This window comes from Crotalus tigris, unplaced genomic scaffold (genome assembly GCF_016545835.1).
Source record: "Crotalus tigris isolate CLP2741 ecotype Arizona unplaced genomic scaffold, ASM1654583v1 scf7180000024345.2110221, whole genome shotgun sequence".
Lineage (NCBI taxonomy): Eukaryota > Metazoa > Chordata > Lepidosauria > Squamata > Viperidae > Crotalus > Crotalus tigris.
The window spans coordinates 1,949,830-1,973,577 of NW_024100514.1; the positions used below are offsets into that span (position 1 = coordinate 1,949,830).

The 23,748-nt window shown below is 42.3% G+C and overlaps 2 protein-coding genes across 10 annotated transcripts in view; one reads left to right on the forward strand and one right to left on the reverse strand.

Moving 5' to 3' along the window:
• Positions 1 to 4,269: 4,269 nt before the first annotated feature.
• LOC120300571 (myosin light polypeptide 6) lies at positions 4,270 to 17,358 on the forward strand. 2 transcript variants are annotated; one of them, XM_039326776.1, is made up of 7 exons: positions 4,270 to 4,460; positions 4,796 to 4,823; positions 9,853 to 9,996; positions 10,952 to 11,125; positions 11,346 to 11,423; positions 12,475 to 12,514; positions 17,057 to 17,358. In XM_039326776.1, the coding sequence occupies exons 1-6, from the start codon at positions 4,458 to 4,460 to the stop codon at positions 12,501 to 12,503; spliced, it is 456 nt and encodes a 151-aa protein (XP_039182710.1). In that variant the 5' UTR covers positions 4,270 to 4,457; the 3' UTR covers positions 12,504 to 12,514; positions 17,057 to 17,358. The 2 variants fall into 2 exon arrangements, with proteins under 2 accessions (XP_039182710.1, XP_039182709.1); XM_039326775.1 differs by lacking the exon at positions 12,475 to 12,514 and having other exon boundaries at positions 4,276 to 4,460.
• A 5,120-nt stretch (positions 17,359 to 22,478) lies between these two features.
• SMARCC2 (SWI/SNF related, matrix associated, actin dependent regulator of chromatin subfamily c member 2) overlaps positions 22,479 to 23,748 on the reverse strand; it is a 32,019-nt gene continuing 30,749 nt past the window's right edge. For all 8 annotated transcript variants that reach the window (XM_039326770.1, XM_039326765.1, XM_039326767.1 and 5 more), the window contains one exon: positions 22,479 to 22,983. In XM_039326770.1, the coding sequence (XP_039182704.1) occupies positions 22,907 to 22,983 (77 nt within the window). In that variant the 3' untranslated portion in view covers positions 22,479 to 22,906. The remainder of the gene's footprint in view (positions 22,984 to 23,748) is intronic.

Here is a 23,748-nt window from a genome sequence, read left to right on the forward strand (position 1 = left end):
TCTATATCATCTATATCATCTCTTCCCCCTGTTGTAAACAGTGTAGAAAATCAGTAAGAGGTGTTTATATATCTATGTCTGAAGGGAACAAGCTTTCCCCCACTCTTGCTACCCCTCCTTTTCCCAAATTGCTTTTATCTGGAAAAAGCAGCCAATGATTTTCTGATTTGTCTTTGTAAACCTAACATGTTGCTTGGCATTCAGAATTCCAGGGAATAAAGGTTAATTATTATGTGCACAATAGCTATATTTAATTGCTTATTATTTTATGGCTACTAGGTTATAAAAGTCACTAGATGAGGTCAGTAATTAAACTTTCTTATGGCTGCCTGTATTTTTGCAATGCAGATCTGGTAGTCCTAACCTCAATATCCATCTTCAAAGTCTGTGTGTATAAAGATAGCTTTCTGTATTCAACATATAAAGTGTGTTACAATGTGTCACTTACGATTAAAGAGACTCAGAAAGAAGGCCTTGAAGCAAGCATTCAGAAATTATGTAAACCAAGAGGGCAGAAGCATTCCTTAAGCCCTGGGAAAGGAGATACGGGTAGTATGACTTAGCAACCATTCAGAGTTACGGTGTATCACCCCAAGATACTTACAACCCAGTTCTGAAGTTTTGATGACCATCCCAATACCTGTGGTCACATGACCATATTTCAGGGGCTTGGCAACCAGTCTTTATTTATTTATGTCTTTTAGCTTTGTACATTTTTTATTTTTTATGATTGTAAACTACCCAGAGTTAGATGGGAGTAAAATGGGAGGCCAATAAATGTTATAAATAAATAAATGGCCATTTGCAATGCCCCGCAGTCACTTGAATGGATTTTATGACATTTTTGCCCCAAACCAGCATTTACTTACCAGCAGTTTTCAGCAAAACCACTCCATAATGAACAAATGGTTTGCTTAATGACTGCAGCATTCACTCAATCACAGTACAGATCACTTTATGAACATCACAAAAAAGGTCATATAATTGGGTCAGTCACATGGGTGACCTGCTTTATGACAGTCACAATATATGACCATAATGGACATGCTCAATTACAGTTGTACGTTGAGGACTATCTGTACTAGGTATGGGCTGGCTCTTGTCTGACTCCCAGGGGTATAAGAGGCAGGACAGGACAAACACAATCAGATCTATAACCTTCTGTTATAGCCAATTTCAAAAAGCATAGTTTTGATCTTCCTGTGGAGTGTGTTTCCTGATGTAGTCTACTTCAAAAGGCTGATATAAATATTCCAAAATCAAAATTGGCTAGAGCTGAATGGTCTATTATTGCATGTCAGGTAAAGGAGTGTGAAAGCAGGAGAAGGAGATAGCACAGAGGGGGATCTTTGAACTTATTTGAACTTGTCCTCTTTGTGTACATAATGGTTTCTGAATACTTACAGTACATATACGGTAGTACTGTTGAATCTATATGGTTTCATGTTGTTCACAAGTAATCAACAAAACCATAACAAAAGGACTGTGGTAGAAATAGAGAAATTAAAACAAACGTCTAATCAGGTTTGTAACAGTACAAGGATAAATTATAGTGCTAATGAGAAATTATAACAAAATCAAATAAAATAACATCAACAATCAAATCAGTGTAAATAATTCAAAGTAAAAAACATGATAATAAATAGTTTGGTCAAATGCTTTTTAGAAAAAAATTCTGTTTTCAATAGCTTTTGGAACATTAGAAGCAGTGGGGAAAATTTTAATTCTAAAAGAAGCTATTCTACAAGGTAGAAGCAGGAACTGAGAAACAGACTCCATTTCCAATACAGCAGTACATTCAACACAAAAGCTAATAATTTGATAAGGGCAACAAAGTGAAAATTATAGCCACCAAATAACAACAAAAACACTCCATAATTTCAATTATCACTTCACACATTGACTGGTTAGACCAGTGATTCCCAACCTGTGGGTCGGGACCCCATTTGGGGTCGAACAACCATTTCATGGGGGTCGCCAAACAACGCAGTCTGCCATTTTTTCCCCCCTTTTCCTTAGCTGTGCTACTCCCTTTTATTCTATTGGCTTTTGAAAGCCAATAGAATAGACTCTCTTGAATAGAGTCTAATTCTATTGGCTTTCAAAAGCCAATAGGAATTGTCCAGGCTGTCTCTGCCCTGCTGAGCCCGCCAAAAGTCCCATTCTGCAAACGGTGCTGCACCAGTTGAGTAGTCCTCGACTTACGACGGGTTGGGGGTCGCGGCATTAAAAAGGTTGAGAACCACTGGGTTAGACAGAAACCAACAGGCAAACCATTCATGACAGCCTCCCCACTTTATAAGGTCATTTATACCCTTTATTTTCTTCCAATCTTTCAATAAATAATCTGGGGAGAGTAGCCCCCTCCCTGATCCATACTCACTTTAGATGAAGATCTTCCCACTCATCCGTCTCATCAGAAGGGTCACCCCAATGCAACTTTTACGTTCTGATCTCATAACCCCTCAATTTCTACTGTACAGTAGTGTTGTTGCATTTAGTAATTCTACTGACCATAGGGACTAAGATCACCAGTAAATTCCAATTGAGTATGCCACTGATCTAGGATCTCACACTTCAGACCTTCACTGCCTGCCATCGTGTGATGGAATATAGTAGGCTGGATTCCTAGGATGGGGGATGTGCATACCATAGGAGTAAGAGATAACTCAGTCCAGATATTTTGTGTGAGAGAAAGAGGAAAAAGACAACCCTTCCATAGTAGTTCTCAGAGTATATGGTAGCTGCAGATAATAGAGTGCTTAGTCTGGCAATATTCTGTCTACAGGTGTGGAAACAATAAAGAACTCAGCTTGGAAGAATCATCAAGTGTCATTTTTGGTTTCTGGGCCTGCCACACAGGCTGATTCATAATATCCTTAAATGGTGTTTTGTAAAAAAAAAAAAAAAAAAAGTGCCGGAACTCACAAACGTCATACAACCCGCCTTGCCTACCCTACTAGGTTCTATCCAAAAAAGGTACCGGAACTCAGTTTTGGGCGTTCTATGAGAAAAAAAGCCCTGCCCTTAAAAACAGATAACCCATAAGGTAGCAGCAAACGGTAGGTCTCCTAGCCTAGCCAGTCAATCCAGATAAAGGGATACCAAAAGCCTCCATCTCTAATCTTCCACTTTCCATCAACTTCTGCAACCTTTCTGTCACAGCTACTATAGTTGCTCTTAAACCTCTCCGATAGTGCCAGACCCTGGCCTCTCTTAATCCAAAACTGCCCCAGTCTATCAGATCCTATATTCTCTATCCCAGACCACAGAAATCAGTAGGTGTATTTTTTTCCAAAATTGGTAGGTAGACCAGTCACCTTTTCTATGCCATCAGAACGAGGTGGTGGAGAATCAGTACGCTAGCAAAATGCTGTTGCCATGGTGGCATTTAGCAATTCCTCCTGAAATACAATTCCCAGCATCCCTGTCTATTGTTAGATCAGCTTGAAAGGGCCAGGTCTACCATTCAAGAAGTAAGGTACACTATGTTTTAAGAAAAGAAATGGAATTGAGGCAAAGAGCATTGACTGCCTTTAATTGCAGGTTCTGTTTATAATTTTTTTATGGGTCCAGATCTTATCCATCCATCTGACCCTTGTTAGACATATTAAATTATAAATTAAATTATAAACTGGTGATTTTCAAACAAAACTATGTAAGAACAGAGAAAGAGAAAACGCTACATTCTGCAACCAGTAATTAATTGGAGTTTTGCGACTAAGATACAATACCTTTAAAATAAGTCTCAAAAAGCATTTTGAAATGATGCTTTGGAACACTGAATCATAAACTGGCTTGCCACATTTTATCTCAGCGTATTCTTCAACCTCAGCCGAGAAATGCATGGTTCAGCCAGTGGTACGACGCCAGAAAATGGGATTGATTAAGTAAATCATGGTTCTTCACCGTGTTGTGCAAAAGCAGCTGATGATTTGAGTAAGCTCAACAATATGAGTCAACCCCACCCACCCTGTCTTGTTTTAAAACAGAGTTGGGGGAACTATGACCCCTTTTTGACCTGTGGACTTCAACTCCCAGAATTCCTGAGCCAGCATGGGAGTTGAAGATTACAAGGACATAAAGGGGCCATAGTTCCTCACCTCTGTTTTAAAGAAAAAAAAAAAACTACAATCCCCAACGTGCAATGCAACAATCTCGTTCAGCTGCTTCTACGAAGACACGCGAGATTCTAACTCATCCGTGGGCCAAAGTCGTATTTCTCTTTCTCCTTCACGTAAGAAGGAAGGGTGGGAAAGCCCCGCCTCCTCGTTTCGGCTACTAGAAGCAACTTTTTAGCATAACGTTTGAACCGCCTCCTCGCTTCCATTTTTGGCGTTAGCCAATCGAGGGCGAAGACCCGCGCGGTGACTTTAAGAGCCACTCCCGGGCCGAGCTCGCACACATTCCGGGCGGAAGGAGGGAAAGGTCGGAGAGACGCTCAGCTGCTTGCAACAATGGTGAGTGCTTTGCAAACGGGCTGAGTTGCGAAGTTGAGGCCGGTCAAGATTGTAGGACGGTCTCTTAATGCGGCCATTTGAGGGGCGGTTGCTGAGTGTAGGGTCTCCTGCTTGAGCAGGGGGTTGGACCACTAGAAGATCTCCGAGGTCCCTTCCGGTTCTATTCTGATTGAGTTGCAGAATCCCGGCTCGCCTTGGAAGAATAAAACAGACGTCGAGCCGGTAGCAGGGCGGGAAATGCAGCAGAAAGGGGAAAGTTTTGGGCAAAGGAATTGGCTGGCTCCTTTTTCTCTTCCCCAAGTAATACGCCTTTTTTTCCGGAATTTGATTTACAGTGTGACTTCTCGGAAGATCAGACCGCCGGTAGGTATTTTTTTTTTTGTCTTCCCCGCATTCGGCTATTGGAAGCTGGAGGGTAGGGATAAAGGGAGCGAGTGTGGGGGGGCATCATTTCTTTTTCCCTTCCCCGCCCCCGATAGTCTAAGGGTGAAAAGCCTTTTAGGGGCCTGTTTGCGCTTACGATTCTTTTTCCTTCCTTTGATTCTTCTAGCCTTTTTTCTTTTCCCCGCTCCCCCACTCCCACCCCGAGTCCCCTGATCATTGCTTCTCGACGGTGAGTGAAGGAGAAAAAGCAACTCCCTCCGCGTTCCTAACACCGATTCCTGCTCGTATGTTAACGCATCCGGGCTAATCTATGCGGTCCTGTGTGTAACTGTGCATTGTAGGCCGGGTTTCTTTCTCAGGCCCTTTGAACCGGCGATTCTGCCTCCCCGTCTCTCATTCCCTTGACTTCAGATTCATGCCCGGCCTGGCTCTGCTTTTCTACCTGAATCGTTTTTTTTGTTTTTTTTTTAACCTCCCTGCATGGCTCATGCATGATGTATTTCCTGGTTAAGGCTGCTTGAAAGGACGCGCCCAGTGGCCTCCATTTTCTGTTTCTAAGCCAAATGATACATTAGGATTTCTGCTTGGAAAGCTGGGCCGGGACAACCAGAGTGGGGCTAGCTTGTGGAAGCGTTCCCTGTACTCGGGAGGGTCAATCCTGGCTTAATCCTCTGGCATGTAATTGTAGAAGGCGGATGCAGTCAACTCTTTGCCTTCCCCCTTCGGCCGGCTACAGAAGCTGCTGAGTTTTTGCAAGGCGCGTTTGGCTACTGCTGGGGAGATCCCGCGCCTAGCGCTTTTGAACAGCTAGTTTTCTCCCTTTGGAGGAGAAGGTGCTTTCAAAGGATGGAAGATGGGCGCCGGGTTAGCCGCCTCTGTTGGTTTCCTTATATGGGCAAGAAACTCATTTTGGAGCAGGAAGGGTTGGCAGCTGTCGCATTAATGCATTCCGATCTGTACACGGATTCCTTTGCAAGGCTGTCTGAAACTCCAAGGTCTTAAGGACAGCAGCCACAGCTGACCAGCCCTGCAGTTGGTTATTCACGGTGGGATTGAAATAAATCTGATTCTCAGTATGAATAGCTGCGCAAAGTTGAGGCCGCTCAGCCCATCCCAGTGCTTGGAGAGAGGTCTTGCCAGTCCAGAAAAGTCTGATCCCTCTGAAGTTTTTGTTTGATGCTGGCATGCTTTATGCATCAGCCTGTTGAGAGCACAGCAGTCAAATGAAACAAAGGTTTCTTGATCTTGGATTAAATTTGATGTCATCTAAATATGGGGGATGCTTTTCATATATTTAATTCTGTTGTTAACTAACCAAGACCAGTCAACACAGAAACACAAAATATTTGGGGGAAGGGATTTGTTGTTTTTCTTAAAAGTAATCTCACCATTTTAATTAAAAAGCACCACTCCTTAACAAGCAGTAATTTTTTCAGACTATCTTGCTTGATTGGGCTCTTGATTGAGCCAAATTAGCTTCAAATGGAAGGTCCAGGTTTAAAAAAATGTATTAGCAAGTTCACTATAGTATTTGCTGTTCAATACTTGTTTCTTCCAGACTAGCCTTCCTATTAACTAGAGGTGTCCATGGGGGTGGGGGCAGATGACAACTGCTTTAATGAAGGCATCGGATTCTTCAGAATCCTTTGATATTGTGGCAGCAAAAGGGTGTTTTTTTTTTTTAAGTTTTAAATTTTTAGAAAAAGAGATGGCTAGTGCATTTTATGTGCAACTTTAGAACCATGTTGACAGCTTCACCATTGGATCTCTTGGTTAATTGCTTTACAAAAGAGGGGATAACATTTAGTGGTTTTAAAAGCTTTGTAGGGAAAGAATATAACTTAGTGAGACATGTCCACCATTGTAAGGTCCTGTGCTCAACTGGCATCTTCCAGTTAATGGGTCAAGATCTGTGTTGCTCAACCTTGGCAACTTTACGTTGTATGGTCTTCAACTTCTAGTTTCCCCAGCCAGCAGTTCTGGTTGGGGAATTCTGGGGGTTGAAGGTGTCTAGAAAATCCCCAGGTATCTTATCTAGAAAATATCCTTTGCCTGATTCCTAGAAATAAGCTAGGATATCTGATGCATTAATAGCTTCTAGCATTGCCACACAGGTGAGGAAGGCTGCGTTAGGTTGTATGACCATAATTGTGAGCCTGAATCCATGTCCTAGGACTAGGTAGAGACTGCTCATGAAAGTCTCCTGAACATTACGAGCTACCATTTAATTTTTATAGCTTTACTTTAAGGCTTCTATTTCAATTCATCCCAGTGTCTGGAGAAACAAGATCCTGCTTGAAGAAGAATCAGACTCCAGCAGGCAGTGACATTTTAGCCTTATTGTAAGGGTACTAATTGAACATCAAGTACTTAGATGTTGAGAAAGATTTTTGGCTACAACTCATCCCCCCCCCCGTCGCTCCCCACCCCTTAATTTTTGCTCGCAGGAAAAGAAATTGGCAAAGTATTCTAGATTTTTCCCATCTCCATAGCTAAATTTTCTTAAGTGAAAATAGAAATGGGGAAGTAGTCTGTTAAGTGTTACCTTGCATGGGAAGGAAACTCTCAGATTTTGTTACATGGTCTTGTGTCATGTTTGTTTTGCTGTGTCTCAGCTACTATTCTACTTTTTCTGGATTATTGACTCCTAACAAATGGCGGTGTGGCAGAGTGGTTAGAATAGTGTACTGGACCTAAGAAGGAGCAGTGAAGGATACCACTTCTGTGAAGGATATCCCCTTAGGGAAGGGTTGTATATGCCCAGAATTCTTCCAGTGAACATTTAAAAAAACATCACAGGTTGTATTACTCATTCGTCCACATTTTAAAGAAAGATTAGTATTTGGAATTTAGCACTATGCAAAATTAATTGGAGAGCAAGGCTTTCTGTATACTAAAAATCAAGTCCTTGACAATACAGGTAGTCCTCGACTTACGACCACAGTTGAGCCCAAAATTTCTATTGAGTGAAATGTTTGTTGTGAGCTTTGCCCCATTTTACGACCTTTCTTGCCACAATTGTTAAGTGAATCACTGCCGTTGATAAGTTAGTAACCTGGTTGTTAAGTGAATCTGGCTTCCCCATTGACTTTGCTTATCAGAAGATTGCAAAAGGTGATCACGTGACTTTAGAACACAGCAACGGTTAAAAGTACGAATCGGTTGCCAAGCATCTGAATTTTGATCATGGGGATGCTGCAAAGGTCATAACTCTGAAAAATGGGCATAATCTCTTTTTTCAGTGCTGTTGTAACTGTGAACAGTCACTAAATGAACAGTTGTAAGTTGAGGACTACCTGTATCTGGACCTTACAACATCTGGGGGTGCACTGGTAGCATTTTTTCCATTTTGGACATATCTGATAGAGGTAAGGGTTGGCAATATAACTGTACTTACAAGCAGTAGTCAGTAGGGAAGATTGCATTCCTTTAAATGCCAATAAGAATGATCAGAAAACATTTCTTGCCTGCATTTAAAACATATTAAGCTCAGACTGGGAATACAAGCAGAAGCAGCGTTGATCTCTCCCCCAATTGTCCATATACTAGTGTATCTAGGTGCCTAGGCATACTGGGAGAGTCTTAAGAAAGCTTTCTCCAAGTTGGATCAGTCCAGATGTTTGAAGTGTAATCAGTCAAACCTTTATTACGGTCAAAGATCAGCATCATTTTAAGGTACATTGCCCTTCAGGCCCAGTCAGCATAACGAATGGACTAGTAATAACTTGGCCAAAATCTCAAGCACATTGGTGAAAAGTAACTGCTGAGTTATAGAAAGCAAACAGAATTGGGGCTTCTCATGTTCAGATCTGGTGCTTTGACCAAACTTACGAACTGTCACCATTTTGACCATTTGCTATGGGAATGCCCATCCACAAATTCTCTACTTTTTACCTTCACACAGGTAAACATGTACATTCCAGATTTACTGTGGCCAGCACATGATTTTAGAACCACGGAAAGCAAGTTGCATAAAATGCAATGTAAATCAGTTGATCTATCTCTCAGTTTTTCATCCTGACCCTAGAACAGAAATGGCTAGCCAATTTCCTTTGGATACCGTGTGATTCTTGCACAGAATGCTGGACTAGATAGAAATTGATCTAATTTAGCAAAGCGCTTGTATTTTTCAGGGAGTGCACACTGCAGTTAGCCGAGAGCATGTAGGCATTTGACCACTTACTCCATTTTTATCTTGGTTTTGCTCCAAGGAATAAGTTGCTCTTTTATCCTCCTCCGCCTCCTTAAAATAATTTTGTATGGGAAGTGAAAGCAGAGAATGAGCAGCTCAGAGATTAAGAATGGGTTTCATGTTTAAAGGGAATTGGGCAATCTCCAATCTTAGTTTAACATTCCATCTACTACACAAGTAGATTTTCAAGCTCTAGTACAGTGTACATTTGGAAGCGTAAACCAGGGTGTGTGTGGATTTGAAGCTAAGGCTACTTGTGTTCAGTGGGGCTCACTGCAGAAGAAGGGATACAGTTTTAAAGATGTTAAGTGAGTTATGTCAAGTTCTAGCACAGTGATGGCGAACCTTTTAGAGACCGAGTGCCCAAACTGCAACCCAAAACCCACTTATGCATCGTCGGGTGCTGGGTGGGCGTGGCCCATTGGGTGGGCGTGGCTACAGTGGTAACGGCAGAATGGGTGGGACTAAAAAGTGCAATCAATCAATTCCAACTTTGCAAGATCTTTTTTTTTTCTGCGAGAAGTTGAAATTGATTGATTAAACCTTTTTTTTTTGTACACTGCGGCAGAGGCCTAAAGCGAAACGGTTTTATAAAACCCAGCTGTAGGACTGGGGCGACGGTGCGCTTGCCCACAGAGAAGGCTCTTGAGTGCTGCCTCTGGCACCCGTGCCATAGGTTGAAAAAGATCGCTCCTGACCGTAAGCTTCTGCTTTCTGTGGATTGAAAGGGTTATCTGAAGCGCTGCTTTCTTTCCCTTTCCTTTGCTTAGAATGATGTTCATTTTGCCTTAGCTCTTTCCTTGTGACTTTCTGCAGAGTTCAAGGAAGCTTTCCAGCTCTTTGACCGAACTGGTGATGGCAAGATCCTGTATAGCCAGTGTGGAGATGTGATGAGGGCCCTGGGCCAGAATCCCACCAATGCCGAAGTCATGAAAGTTCTGGGAAACCCCAAGAGCGACGGTGAGCGCATGTTGTACTGTGTCACTTGGAGAGAGTTAGGGAGGAAAGTGCTCCCATTCTTGCCTTAAAGGCTGCCTTTTATCTAGATGGTGTAGATCTTAGAGCCAGGTTGGGTGTGCCAGCTTGACACAGTCTATTTTTGATCTTAAAATATGTTCCTAAGCATTGTGCTTGAAAGTGTATTGGTAGAAGTTTACCTAGTGACTTGGCTCAGATGTTCAGAAAAACTTTTACTAGTAAAAAGCAGAGGAAGGAATCCTTTTGGGGGCAAGGCACCTCAGATTTTGGAAGCCTTGTTATCCTCAAAGGATTGACTGCAGATATCATGGGCACGCTGGCCTTATTTTCTGCCATTTTTCCTGGTGCTCCAGTGTGCTCTCTACTGCCCTAGCCTACCTTGGCCATCTTCCAAAGTTGGCCATTTGGGAGCTTCCAAACATAGCCACAATTACAGCCAGCCAGCATTGTTATCTTTAAGAATATCTATGAAGAACAAGAAGCTTTCCTGGAATCAGATTGATTGCAATGCAGCCTATGCTTATCCTGCGTTTGATTTCAGGAATAGAACTGCCATTGTGAACAATTTTTGATCCCAGGAAGATAAATTGTTGAACTAATTCAATTTCCTCCTTGTGGATTTTAAACATATCATGACCATCTGGAGCTGTTGTCATTACCTTTGTTTTCCTGATGTTAAGACTCAATCCTACTTTTTAGAGGGCATTATTAACTTAGTCTTGTTTTTTAGTCCATTGCTAGCAACATGAACAAAATCTGCAACCTTGTTTAAATTAAATTTTTAATGCAGAGTTTAAATTATATTGAGGAAGGAATAAATCCAGATCCTAATAAAAAAGGGTGTGATTTAAGATTTGAGGGTGTAATTTGGGGTTCATCATAAAGGAAAGGTGGCATCTCTCTGACGTGTCTCCACATTTCTCTCCCCTGCCCTCAGAAATGAATATGAAAACGCTGAGTTTTGAACAGTTCTTGCCCATGATGCAAACCATCGCCAAGAATAAGGATCAGGGCTGCTTTGAGGATTACGTGGAAGGATTGAGGGTTTTCGACAAGGAGGGAAACGGCACAGTTATGGGAGCGGAGATCCGTCATGTTCTTGTCACCCTAGGTAAGATGACGCTGTATTTCATCTAGCGGTTCTTGCTAGGAATTCTGAGAGGTGTCAGTTCAACAACATCTTGAGGTGATTGAAAAAAGGAACTTGAACACGCTGAGAGTGTTGGTGGCTCTACTTCATTGAGTTTAAAACTACTACTACTGCTCTGCGTTGGTTAAATGACCCCCCACTTATATCAAGCCACTTCTAAACTTGTCTTTTTTTTCTGCAGGTGAGAAGATGACAGAAGAAGAGGTAGAGATGCTTGTCGCTGGCCATGAAGATAGTAATGGCTGCATCAACTATGAAGGTGAGGCCCAGGGATCTTAACATACTTTTGGTCTTGAACTGCCTTTCTTGATCTAAAAGGCCTGGTATCTCTCTACTCTGGGGAGCTGGACAGAAAACTCTGGGATTGGGAATGCTTTGCAATGTGTGTGGTTTCTCACATAGTATAAATACACTTTTTCTTTCCTATTGACATAGAGGGAAGTTCAGGTAAAGTCCAGGGAGACTGTGGGCAACCTGGTGCGCTCAAGTATTTTTGAATACCTCTCCCCCATTTCTTGCTTTTTGTCATATTGGTTGGAGCTGGTGGAAATTGGTCCCAAAGATGTAGAGGGCAGCTGATTGTCATTCCTTTAACAAGATGGAGGTGGTGGTCTTTGGTCACCACGTGAAGGAGCTGCCAATCATGCCGGTGCTGCTGTCTCCTTGAAAAAAAACAAAAAACAAACCCACACCTTGTCTAGAACAGTGTTTCTCAACCTTTAAGGTGTGTAGACTTCAACATCCATTCTGGCTGGGGAATTCTGGGAGATGAAATCCACCCATCTTCAAGTTGCCACAGTTCAGCAGTAGTGTTCTCCAACAATATATTTGCATATGATATTAGCAAAGGGCCAGTGCTATGCCAGCCTTCCATTGCTTTGTGTCAGGGGTTCTCAACCTTGGCAACTTTAAGATTTGTGGACTTTAACTCCCAGAATTCCTGGCAGAGGAATTCTGGGAGTTGAAGTCCACAAGTCTTAAAGTTGCCAAGGTTGAGAACCCCTGCTTTGTGTGTTGTGGGAGTTTACAAATCCTGTGTGGAACCCAAGTGATCTGGGACTGTTAGCTTGTTAAGAAGGGGTGACTTGGTAGAAGAAGTTGACAGAAGAGTCAAGCTATTATTTGTGTACAAATAACTCCCTTGCCTCAAAAGCTCCCTGTAACCTTGTGCTGTGTCTGCTGCATTTGACTGTGAACATAAGTACAGCAGAGACTGCCGTGGTCCCTTGTGATGTGTAATGTGTGTTTTGTTCCATGTGCCTGTTTTTATTAATTTGCTTGATCAATTTTGATGTTTTTCCTTTCTACAGCATTTGTGAGACACATCTTATCAGGGTGAATTCAAATGGGGTACGCCTCCTCCAAACCTATTCTTTTTTTTTGCTTTGTTTTAACAGCCTCCCTTTTTTTGTTGCCCCCCCAAAAAGGAAGATGTTTGCGCTCTACTTTTTTTCCCCTTCCCAATTTCTCTTGTTCAGCATCTTCCTCCATTTCTCCCCAACTTCTAGCATGTCTCTGCATGTAGCTGACTATGTGTAATCTAAGCAAAGGTGGCTAGGAAAACGAGGCAGCTCTGACTGGGTTAAAGCAAGACTGTGCCTGTGTAACCTCAGACTGTTGGTGGCAGCTTAAGGGTAGAGAGTGTTTAATCTTTAGAAGGGTAAAAGGCTCAAGGCCTGGAACTCGGGGTGGTGGGGTGGTATCCAGTATGCCTTGAGCTGCAATTGTAGATGATAAAAGGTCCTGTACCTCTTCTAATCCATATAAGTGGTTCCCTCTGTGTGGTAGCTCCCAAGATACCCTCAGCCGATAAGCTGCCTGAAGAAATGGGTTGCTCTCCAGCAAACATGTAATTGGTGACCATGTTAGAAAATCCTTAATATCCTTGAAGTGCCTTTTAAATATTGGGCGGGTGGGGGCAGCGTAATGGTTTCATTTCAATTCATTAGAGTTCTCAAGATGGTTCAGGGGAGATACTGCAAAGCTGTGATCTTTAGAAATAATTTAGTCCAACAGTCTCCATTGATCTATTCCAGGGGTAGGCAACCTTGGCTCTTTTATGAGGTGTGGACTTCAACTCCCAGAATTCCTGAGCCAGCCATGCTGAGGGAAAAGGGAGAGGTTTCCAAGCTGAGCCATGCTGACTCAGGAATTCTGGGAGTTGAAGTCCACGAGTCATAAAAGAGCTGAGGTTGCTTACCCCTGATCTATTCTATAGATAGGAAATCTATAGCATTTTCAGTTCATGCCCTGCAGCCTTTTGGGAGTTTAAGCACGGGCCCCAGACCTCTTCCAAACATTGCTGTTGAATTAGAACTTTTAAGATAAATAAAATTGAATTACAGGTTTAGTGAAGACATATCTCCATCAGAGGAGTTCTCTTGCCATGGTATGGAAATAGCTTCCCATTGCCTTCTTCTGGGGTGCCTTTTTGAATCCCTGGGCCTCTTACGAAGTGTCCAATACTGGTAGTCCTCGGCTTATAAGCATTCGCTTTGTGATCATTTGAAGTTACAACAGCCCTGAAAAAAGTGACTTGTAACTGTTTTTCACACTCTTGACTGTTGCGACATCCCCATGGTCACATGATCAAAATTTGGACACTTGGCAGCTGGTTCGTACTTATGACGGTTGCAGTGTCCCGGGGTCATGTGATCACCTTTTGCGAGCTTCTGGCAAGCAAAGTCAATGGGGAAGCCAGATTCACTTAACCGCCATGTTACTGAATTAGCAGCTGCAATGATTCACTTCACAAATTGTGGCAAGAAAGGTCACAAAATGGGGCAAAGCTCACTGAACAACTATTTTGCTTAGCAACAGAAATTTTGGTCTCAAACCTAGCCTGTAGTTAGGTTTCCAGTTAGCCAAAGTCGGCTTGGCTCCTGGGGAACTATTGCACAAACTGCATTTCATTATATTTGTAAAGTTAATCGAACAGAGGTTGGGGAAAGGCCGGCTATTTGTTTGTATAGGCTGTGCCTATGTTGTGGAGTGTGCCTCTCCATCATGCCTCTGAAAGGCCAAGTGATACCTGAAAAAAAAAATGACACGCCTCTTCTATATGTAATTGATGCCGCTGCTGATTCAGCATGCTGTTAAAAAGGTTCTTCTCGTGTTCTATCGAATTTGACCCTCCTATCAATTTAAGCTCAAGAGGTTCGGTTTTGTCCTCTGAGTCAGCAGAATAAGACTTTGTTCCTCTGTGCAGTGGCGTTATAGGAATCTGAAAAAGACAGTCCTGCTTCCCCTTCCTTCCCTTTGCATCACCACTTCCTTCTGGTTTTTCTGCAGACTAACTATAATTAGGGCTTTAAACCAGCCCTGCCACAATCTGGTACCTCCCAGGTATGTTGGCGTTCAACTCTCAACATTTCTCAGTGTTGGGCTGAAAAATTTGGTCCTTGAAAAACAACACATTTAGAGGGCCCCAGAGTGGAGGAGCTTCCTTCAATTTTTCTTAAGAGTGAATTTAGCAAGCAAAGCTTGGCTTTTCTGTAATTCTTTTGCTTGGGGCCTATGAAAGTCTCTGTGTGTCTGTGTGTATGTCTCTGTGTCTGTGTGTGTGTGTATACTATACACCTAAGACCCAGAGCTGCTCTTCAAGGAATCTTTGCTGGGTTAGGGTCACAGAAGTATTTCAGTTTGCTTCTGATTTCAAATCCGGCATATGGGCAGGTACCACTGGGTTTTCCCACATATGTAAATCCATAATTAGTTTTTTCCCAACCAGCATCAGAAACTCCAAAATGCTAACCTTTAAAGCTTTAGGGTTTTTTTTTTTCCTGACAGTCAAGCAATACGTCTTCCAGATCTTACTCTCTCCTTGAATAACTTTCACTCTGGCCTAATTGTAATGTAGAACATGAAAACAAAACATTGATGTATGAAGGCACCCAAAGTTAAGCGGAAAGCATTGTGTGAGCCGGGGCAACCATACTCACAAAGCGGCCTGCATCCTCATTGGCGTGAGAGCCAGACCATGTCCTCCATGCCTCTAAATCAGCATTCCCCGACCTTTCCGGCTTTGTGGACTGATGGGGGAGGGGAGGGATCCATGCGAGTAGCTGGTGAGCACTCATGCACACACAAGTTGAGCTGTGCATGCAGTCACCTGCCACTTCCGCAGCCTGGTTCCAGACAACCTGTGGCCCAGTGCTGGGTCCTGGCCCATGTGTTGGGGATCCCTGCTCTAAGTGAGGGTTCTATATAAACAGGAGTGCATTGGAGATGGAGGGGGGAAGATTTCTTTATTTGGGAATTCACTATATTGACGAGTGAAACACTCAGATTTATCTGATAGTGTAGCTTTTTCTCCTGGTAAGGGTATTCTTGGCAGATGAGACTGGATGTTCCACAGGATGTAAAAAAGGGTAGGAGTGAGGGTGGATTTGGCACAGGAGTATGTATAAATGAGCAGTAGGAAGGGTCTGAGTATCTTTCCTACTAGGAAACAAAGCATATATTCGAGATACCAGTATCTGTATGTGTGTACGTGCACACATGCTCGTACAGATTTAAAATTGCCCCGAACTTGGATTGGTTGTGAGAATCAAATAGCTCTCTACGTTTCCTCCTGTTATTCAGAAGTAGGGAGAATGTAGGAACCTGCCCACGATGGCAAAATTGGATTGGCAGTCCTCCAGCTCTTTCGGCCTTCATCAGCCACCTCAGCTGAAGATTATGTGGACAGTCTTTCTTTATAGCCCTGCGCTGTAGCTGCTGCCTGCCTGCCTTTATTTTTCCTCCCCTGCCCGCTTTCTTCCTAGGTAGGCTCAGCAGGAAAGCTGAGTCCTCCTCTGCTGTAGCTGAGTGCCTCTCCATCTACTCTTCCTCTCTGCCAGAAGCAGATTACCTTCCTCGGATGAGCTCCAGAATTCTAATGCCTGGCATATAGCGATAGAAACAGCTGTAATCTCTTCTGCCCGTGTTGTCTTCTTACTTCGTTGCTTTAGTTTCAGATCTGGGGGATTGGTGGTGGTGGCGGTGGTTATGTGATTAAATGGATGGGGAGGGGGAACCTGCATAGGTTATAGGTAGAGCCCCAGTGCAGGTAGTCCTCAAATTACAACAATTCGTTTAGTGACTGTTTGAAGTTACGACGGCGGTGAAAAAAGTAACTTTATGACTATTTTTTACACTTATGACTGTTGCAGCGTCCCCACGGTTACATGATTTACATTTGGATGCTTGACAGCTGATTCATGTTTATGATGGTTGCAGTGTCCTGGGGTCATGTGATCATCTTTTGTGACCTTCGGACAAGCAAAGTCAATGGGGAAGCCGATTCACTTAACAATCGTGTTACTAATTGAACAGCTTCAGTGTTTTGCTTAACAAATGTGGCAAGAAGAATCGTAAAATGCACAAAACTCACTTAACAATTTTCTCACTTAACAACATAAATGTTGGGCTCAGTTGTGGTTGTAAGTTGAGGACTACCTGTATCTCAGTGCAGGAAAGGGGACATGTTGCCCTCCTAATCTGTGTTACTCGCAAGATACAGATTTCAAACTGGATTCCTGGGGAGAAAAAGCATTGTTTTTTATTGGTCAGCCTTTGGGGGGACCAAAAGGCGATATCTTTTCAAAGAATATGACGTCATTAGAATATTGTCACCTCTCCTACAAGCCCAACCTGCAAGAGGGAACTTTGGCTGTTCTGCTTCTCAGGAATACCTCTCTACAAAACGGTTCATTCACAAGGAGCCTGGCTTTGGGCAGTAACAGGAAGCAATGATCTGTTGTTCAAAAAAATATAACACTGCAGTCTCTGGTCAGTTCTAAATCCCATGTTCTGGCAGGTCCCATTTTTCTCCCCTGGTAGGATTAAATCGGGCCCCATGTTGACTAACCGCTGGAGTCTCACACCGTCTGTTTTCTTCTCCCTCTGCAGAGTTGGTGCGGATGGTCCTCAGCGGCTGAAGATCACCTCTAGCTTCTTCTCGGAAACCTTCCTCCAATTTATCCATCACATGATTGTGCCTTTTTATCTATGTATAAAACTGCTTTTGGTTCCCTCCTCTCCGGCCTCTCGGTTTAGTTCTTGGACAGTGACGGGAGAAAAAGAACGACCTATAAGAAGGGTGCTCCAGAGTTAACAGCATACCCCAGGCTGCCCGGCTTGTATTGCATCACTTGAGAAGAGTGTGGCTGATTCTCCCTCCCAGTTGCTTTAATAAACTGTTCTGGAACTATCTTGGCGTGAGTTTTGTCCTTTTGGGTGGGTGGAAAAGCATCCAAGTTAACCGGGGTTCATTTGGTTGCAAAGAGGAGTACAGATAAGTCCTCGACTTACAACAGTTCATTTAGTGATCGTTCAGAGTTACAACAGTGCTGAAAAAAAATAACTTATGGCCATTTTTCACACTTACGACTGTTGCAGCATCCTCGTGGTCACGTGAACAAAATTCAGATGCCTGGCAACTCCTATTTAGGACGATTGCAGTCCCTCAGGGCCACGTGATCCCCTTGTGGAACTTTCTGACAAGCAAAGTCAATGAGGAAGCCAGATTCTCTTAACAACTGTGGCAAGAAAGGTTGCAAAATGGGGCAAAACTCAATTACTCAATGTCTCACTTAGCAACAGAAATGTTGGGCTCCATTGTGGTTGTTAAGGATGACCTGTATTCTTGCATCGGCATTCAATAATTCATTTGAAACAACCTTGCCAAGAGTAGAAATGAGCCATAAAAGGAATGTGCAGGTCACAAAAGTTTTAGACGGGTTCCTGGATCATCTTGTGCCCTTCATTCATTATTCAGCTTGCAAACTGAGCTTATGAAACTTGACTTGGAATTTGCGGTTTTGCTTCCTCTAGGAGGATTCGTAAGTAGTTTTATCTTTTGGTTGACTTTAAAATGTTCTATTTGATAAAACAGGACAAATAAGAAAATAATGAAAAGCAACAGAACAATAATTATACTGAACATATTCAGTGCTGTGGCCATTAAAAATGGGCACCTGCTATAACTAAAAGTCTCCTAGAAGCACATCTAGATGTCGAGACATTATTCTAGCATGGCCTTGTGCTAATTCGTTCCTTCCGTTTATCTAGTTTTTATTTGCACAAGCTGCCTTAACATAGGCTATGTTAGCATAAGGAAAATCTGGCATTTAATTGATGCCCCTTTCATACACCAGGCTCGGTTGTCCAAGCAGGATGGCTTCGTCTTTCTTAAAAGGAAGTGAGAGAAGTTATTTGTGGCTGAATGAGAGAGAGCTAGTAGCATCCCTTATAGCACCCAGGACCAAATAAAGGCAAGAGCGCTGGAGCATGCTGAGCAGGAAGCAGTGCCCGCTGAGAGGAGAGACTTCAATGAGAAAGGAGAAACCAGCCGCAGTTTTCCTACGCCTTTGCCATATCCACCACCTCTTACGAAAGGTTGCCAGCTCAATTCCACGATCCCTTCATTAGAGCAAATCGGAAACTATTTCTGACATGGATTCTCACTCGGAGTCAGCAGTGAGATCCAGCTAGCACCACAGGAGCCTATGTCAAGTGATTTCACCTACCTCATGAGTTGGGAAGCTACATAGAAGATTCATTCATTTTAAAAAAAAAATTGCCTGCACTTTGATCCTCATCCTGCAACACTCCATAAAATATTTACGTAGAATATTTGGCTATGTGGTAGCCAAAAAGTTCACCAGAGGAGTTCCATTTCTTACCTGGCCAGTGGCAAAAAAAGGGTGAGATCCACTCGTGTCAGTTGGGTTGTGAAGAAGTAGTTGACCCTCAGTACAATTTGCCTCAGTGTGTTCTGCACCTCCATTAATACTCACTTTTTACAGTAAGAATAAATCAGAATAGAGTTGGAAGGGACCTTGGAGGTCTTCTAGTCCTGCCCCCTACTCAAGCAGGAGACCCTATACCATTTCAGACAGGTGGCTGTCCAGTCTTCTTAAAAACCTCCAGTGATGAAACACCTACAACTTCTGAAGACAAGCTGTTGCACAGGTTAATTGTTCTCACTGCTAGGAAGTTTCTCCTTAATTCCAGGTTGCTTCTCTCCTAGATTAGTTTCTATCCATTGTTTCTAGTCTTGCCCTCTAGTGCTTTGGAGAATAAGTTGATCCCTCTTTTTTGTGGCACCTCAAATCATTTTAGATGTTGTTACATGTGGATATTCAAACAGCTGGTTAATGGCAAGTTTTCAAAATAACATTAAAGCCCGGTTATGATATTGTTTCAGCTCACTTTTATGTAACTGGTGTAGCTTTTATCCATATTAAGCTGTATACATAATTTTCAGAAGCCTTAATCTGAGGCAACAAATCATCTTTTTGAGTAACAAAATCCTCTATTCTAGTACAGAGGAAGAGTGCCCTCTAGAGCATCTGGGATCTACAGAAAACTGCAAAAAGATTTGCTTACTACTCACACAACCCATCTTCAAGGTCTTATCTTCCCATGTTCTCATCACTCATTCATTTTTACTTTCTAAATAAGTATTTCAAGTAAAATAAAATTTGTTCGTTTATCTGTAATTAATAAAATGAAACTATACACATCACCAACTGCTTCAAGATTTGCTGTAATGAAAAGAGGTTATACGTATATTAAATAATAAAAAGGATTATTTGAAGGCTCCAGTTGAATTGTCTAAGGCAGGGGTAGGCAACCTCAGCTCTTTTATGACTCATGGACTTCAACTCCCAGAATTCCTGAGCCAGCATGGCTCAGCATGGAAACCTCTCCCTTTCCCCTCAGCATGGCTGGCTCAGGAATTCTGGGAGTTGAAGTCCACGAGTCATAAAAGAACCAAGGTTGCCTACCCCTGGTCTAAGGAAAGAAAGCAGTTTTCATTGGGTTCACTTTCCCCCTCCCCATCATAAAGTTTTGCCCCCGTTAATCATGTTAGATAGTCTCAAAAATCTAGCTGTGGCAAAAATAAATATTTTTCAAAAAAGGTATATCCTATTTGTAAAAAGAGTTGGATAGTGGAACCAATACCCAGATAAATGGTTGGCCTACATTCATTCAATACATTCAAGCAAAGACTGAATATTATCTCTTGTGAATACTTTAATTTGAATTTCTGCATTAAACAAGGAACTGACCTCAAAGGCCCCTTTTAACTCTCATCAGATTTATCAGAGGTTACTTACTGAAACCTTATCCAAGTAATAGATAATACTGTTAGCATATTGACATTAGTAATGTAGGAATATTTTCCCAAGTTTGTATTCTCTGGGTTTTGGAAGAACAAGACCTCAACTTGGACAGCAAGATGGGTGGCATATAAATTTAATAAGTAAATAAATAGCAAATTAAATTTCCTTTTTAGTGCTAAGAAAAGGTTCATTTTTAATATGCTTTTGGATTCTCTGTCTAAAATAATAGTCACCCAGTGGTTTTCTCAAGCAACAGTAACTATATTGGTCACCTACCATTGTTCATTTTAGAGTAATTTGTTATATTAAAAAAAGTTTATCCCCATACAGTGAGGGAAAAAATTATTTGATCCCCTGCTGATTTTGTACGTTTTCCCACTGACAAAGAAATGATCAGTCTACAATTTTAATAGTAGGTTTATTGTAACAGAGACAGATTAATAACAAAAAAATTCAGAAAAACGCATTTAAAAAAAGTTATAAATTGATTTGCATTTTAATGAGTGAAATATTTGACCCTTTCGCAAAACATGACTTAGTACTTGGCGGCAAAACTCTTGTTGGCAATCACAGAGGCCAGACTTTTCTTGTAGATGGCCACCAGGTGTGCACATATCTCACGAGGGATTTTGTCCCACTCCTCTTTGCAGATCCTCTCCAAGTCATTAAGGTTTCGAGGCTGACGTCTGGCAGCTTGAACCTTCAGCTCCCTCCACAGATTTTCTATGGGATTAAGGTCTAGAGACTGGCTAGGCCACTCCAGGACCTTAATGTGCTTCTTGAGCCACTCTTTTGTTGTCTTGGCCATGTGCTTTGGGTCACTGCCATGCTGGAATACTCATCCATGACCCATTTTCAATGCCCTGGTTGAGGGAAGGTGATTCTCACCCAAGATTTGACGGTGCATGGCCCCGTCCATCGTCCCTTTGATGCGGTGAAGTTGTCCTGTCCCCTTAGCAGAAAAACACCCCCAAAGCATAATGTTTCCACCTCCATGTTTGATGGTGGGGATGGTGTTCTTGGGGTCATAGGCAGCATTCCTCCTTCTCCAAACACAGCGAGTTGAGTTGTTGACAAAGAGCTTGGTTTTGGTCTCATCTGACCACAACACTTGCACCCAGTTCTCCTCTGAATCATTCAGATGTTCATTGGCAAACTTCAGATGGGCCCGTACATGTGCTTTCTTGAGCAGGGGGACCTTGCAGGCGCTGCAGGAGTTTAGTTCTTCACAGTGTAGTGTGTTACCAATTGTTTTCTTGGTGACTATGGTCCCAGCTGCATTGAGATCATTGACAAGATTCTCCCGTGTAGTTCTGGGCTGATTCCTCATCATTCTGATGATCATTGAAACCCCATGAGGTGAGATCTTGCATGGAGCCCCCGACTGAGAGAGACGAGTTATGTTGTGTTATTCCATTTGCGAATAATCGCACCAACTATTGTCACCTTCTCACCAAGCTGCTTGGCGATAGTCTTGTAGCCCATTCCAACCTTGTGTAGGTCTACACTTTGTTCCTGACATCCTGGAACAGCTCTGGTCTTGACCAGGGTGGAGAGTTTGGAATCTGATTGATTGATTGCTTCACAGAAGACAGGTGTCTTTTATACAGATAACAAACTGGGATTAGGAGCACGCCCTTTAAGAGAGTGCTCCTAATCTCAGTTCATTACCTGTATAAAAGACACCTGGGAGCCAGAAATCTTGCTGATTGATAGGGGATCAAATACTTATTTCACTCAATTAAATGCAAATCAATTTATAACTTTTTAAAATTGCATTTTTCTGGATTTGTTATTCTGTCTCTCACTGTTACAATAAACCTACAATTAAAATTATAGACTGATCATTTCTTTGTCAGTGGGCAAACGTACAAAATCAGCATGGGATCAAATAATTTTTTCCCTCACTGCAAGTAGGGAAAAAATTTTTTTACTTAAATTTCCCATCCTTGTCAACTGACAAGACACAAGTCATAAAAGGACCATCATTCCCCACCCTTCTTGGGAGAAATAGACAACTGTTGGTTAATCCATTCCTACAATTAACAATTACAGATAACCAGCCAGCTCTCATTTTGCTTTAGGAACAAAAAGTGCTTCTGAAAGCCTACTGAAAAAAAGTTAGCACATGGCAATACCCTCTGCCCTGTAGCATGTCACCCAATCTCCCAACCCCAAAAAGATTGCAGATTTCCTGCTGAGAAATGGAAGGCATTTATTATATTTTTCTTTATTGTGTTTTTTTTAAAAAAAGAGCAAGACACACATACAAGGAGTTACACTCCACTTTCAACATGTTTAAAATCAAAGCCTTCTATAAATAGTAGTGGCTGTTCTGGAGATAGATTCTTGCCCCCCTCCCCCACCAATTAGAAACTCCTTAAATAAAAAGTCTTGGTATGACTAGATACAAAAAAATAAAATAAAATGGAAACGGGAGACAGAGCTGAGACACACAGGGAAATGGAAATCAGTGGAGCCAAATTCTCTTCCTCCTTGGATCGTCGTTTTGAACCATTTAAAAACCCACCCAAACAGAATCCATGTCTAACACGATTTGGGGTTTCCTGTCCTTCTGGAAAGGTGACGGCCCATCCAAGAGGCATCCACAAGAATAGCTCATAGCTTCTCACTGTGAGGGTGGGACTGGCGTAGCTGTGCTGGGGCTGGGAGTGATAGAATCCGGTGGCAGTGAAGGTCCTTGATCTGGGGCAAGGGGAGAAATATAGGATAAATTACAGGAGGCTTTACAAAGACACTGAGCAGAAATAGTACTCTAAATACAACTTGTCCCTTGCTGTCGTAACTGGTCTCTGTGCAGCAAACACAGGCTTTCCAATACTTTGCTTTACAGGAAAGACTGAACAGCAATAACAACCAACCATCTTATTCCTTGTACTGTCCAGCAGCTGCTTTTAAGTTGCTCTAATTTAACTCACAGGGCTGGGCAGTCTACAGGTAGCACGCAGCTGTTCCGGTATCCTAACCATTATCTGCATCTGGAGGGGTTGGAGAGGATTAGGCTTAGGGATGCTTAAGGCCTGACTACACCCCCCCCCCAAAACCCTTCAAACCAATATGATTGGGTTATTTTTTTTTCCATTTTAGGTACTTCAAGAGACTATTGCTTTTTCCATTCCTTAACAAAGTATCCTAACCTCCTTAAAAAAAAAAAAAAAAACTAGCCCAAAATTTTAGTTCTACCTAGTCATCTGATCTTCCCTTTGTGGACCCCCAGATACAAAAAAAGTCATTCAGCCTTTCTCTCAGATCCAGGATAGGGGAAGTGAGGTTGGGGGCTCCTTCATTCATCTTTTTCAGTTCAAACCCAAATTAGTTCTAGTACGTATTTATACCAGACATTCTCCCAGAGTGGACGTCGTCTCCATTTTGGGGTGAGGAACAGGGGAGGAACACACACACACACCATCCACTTACAAAATGCAATCATTCCTTTTGCCATAAAAACCT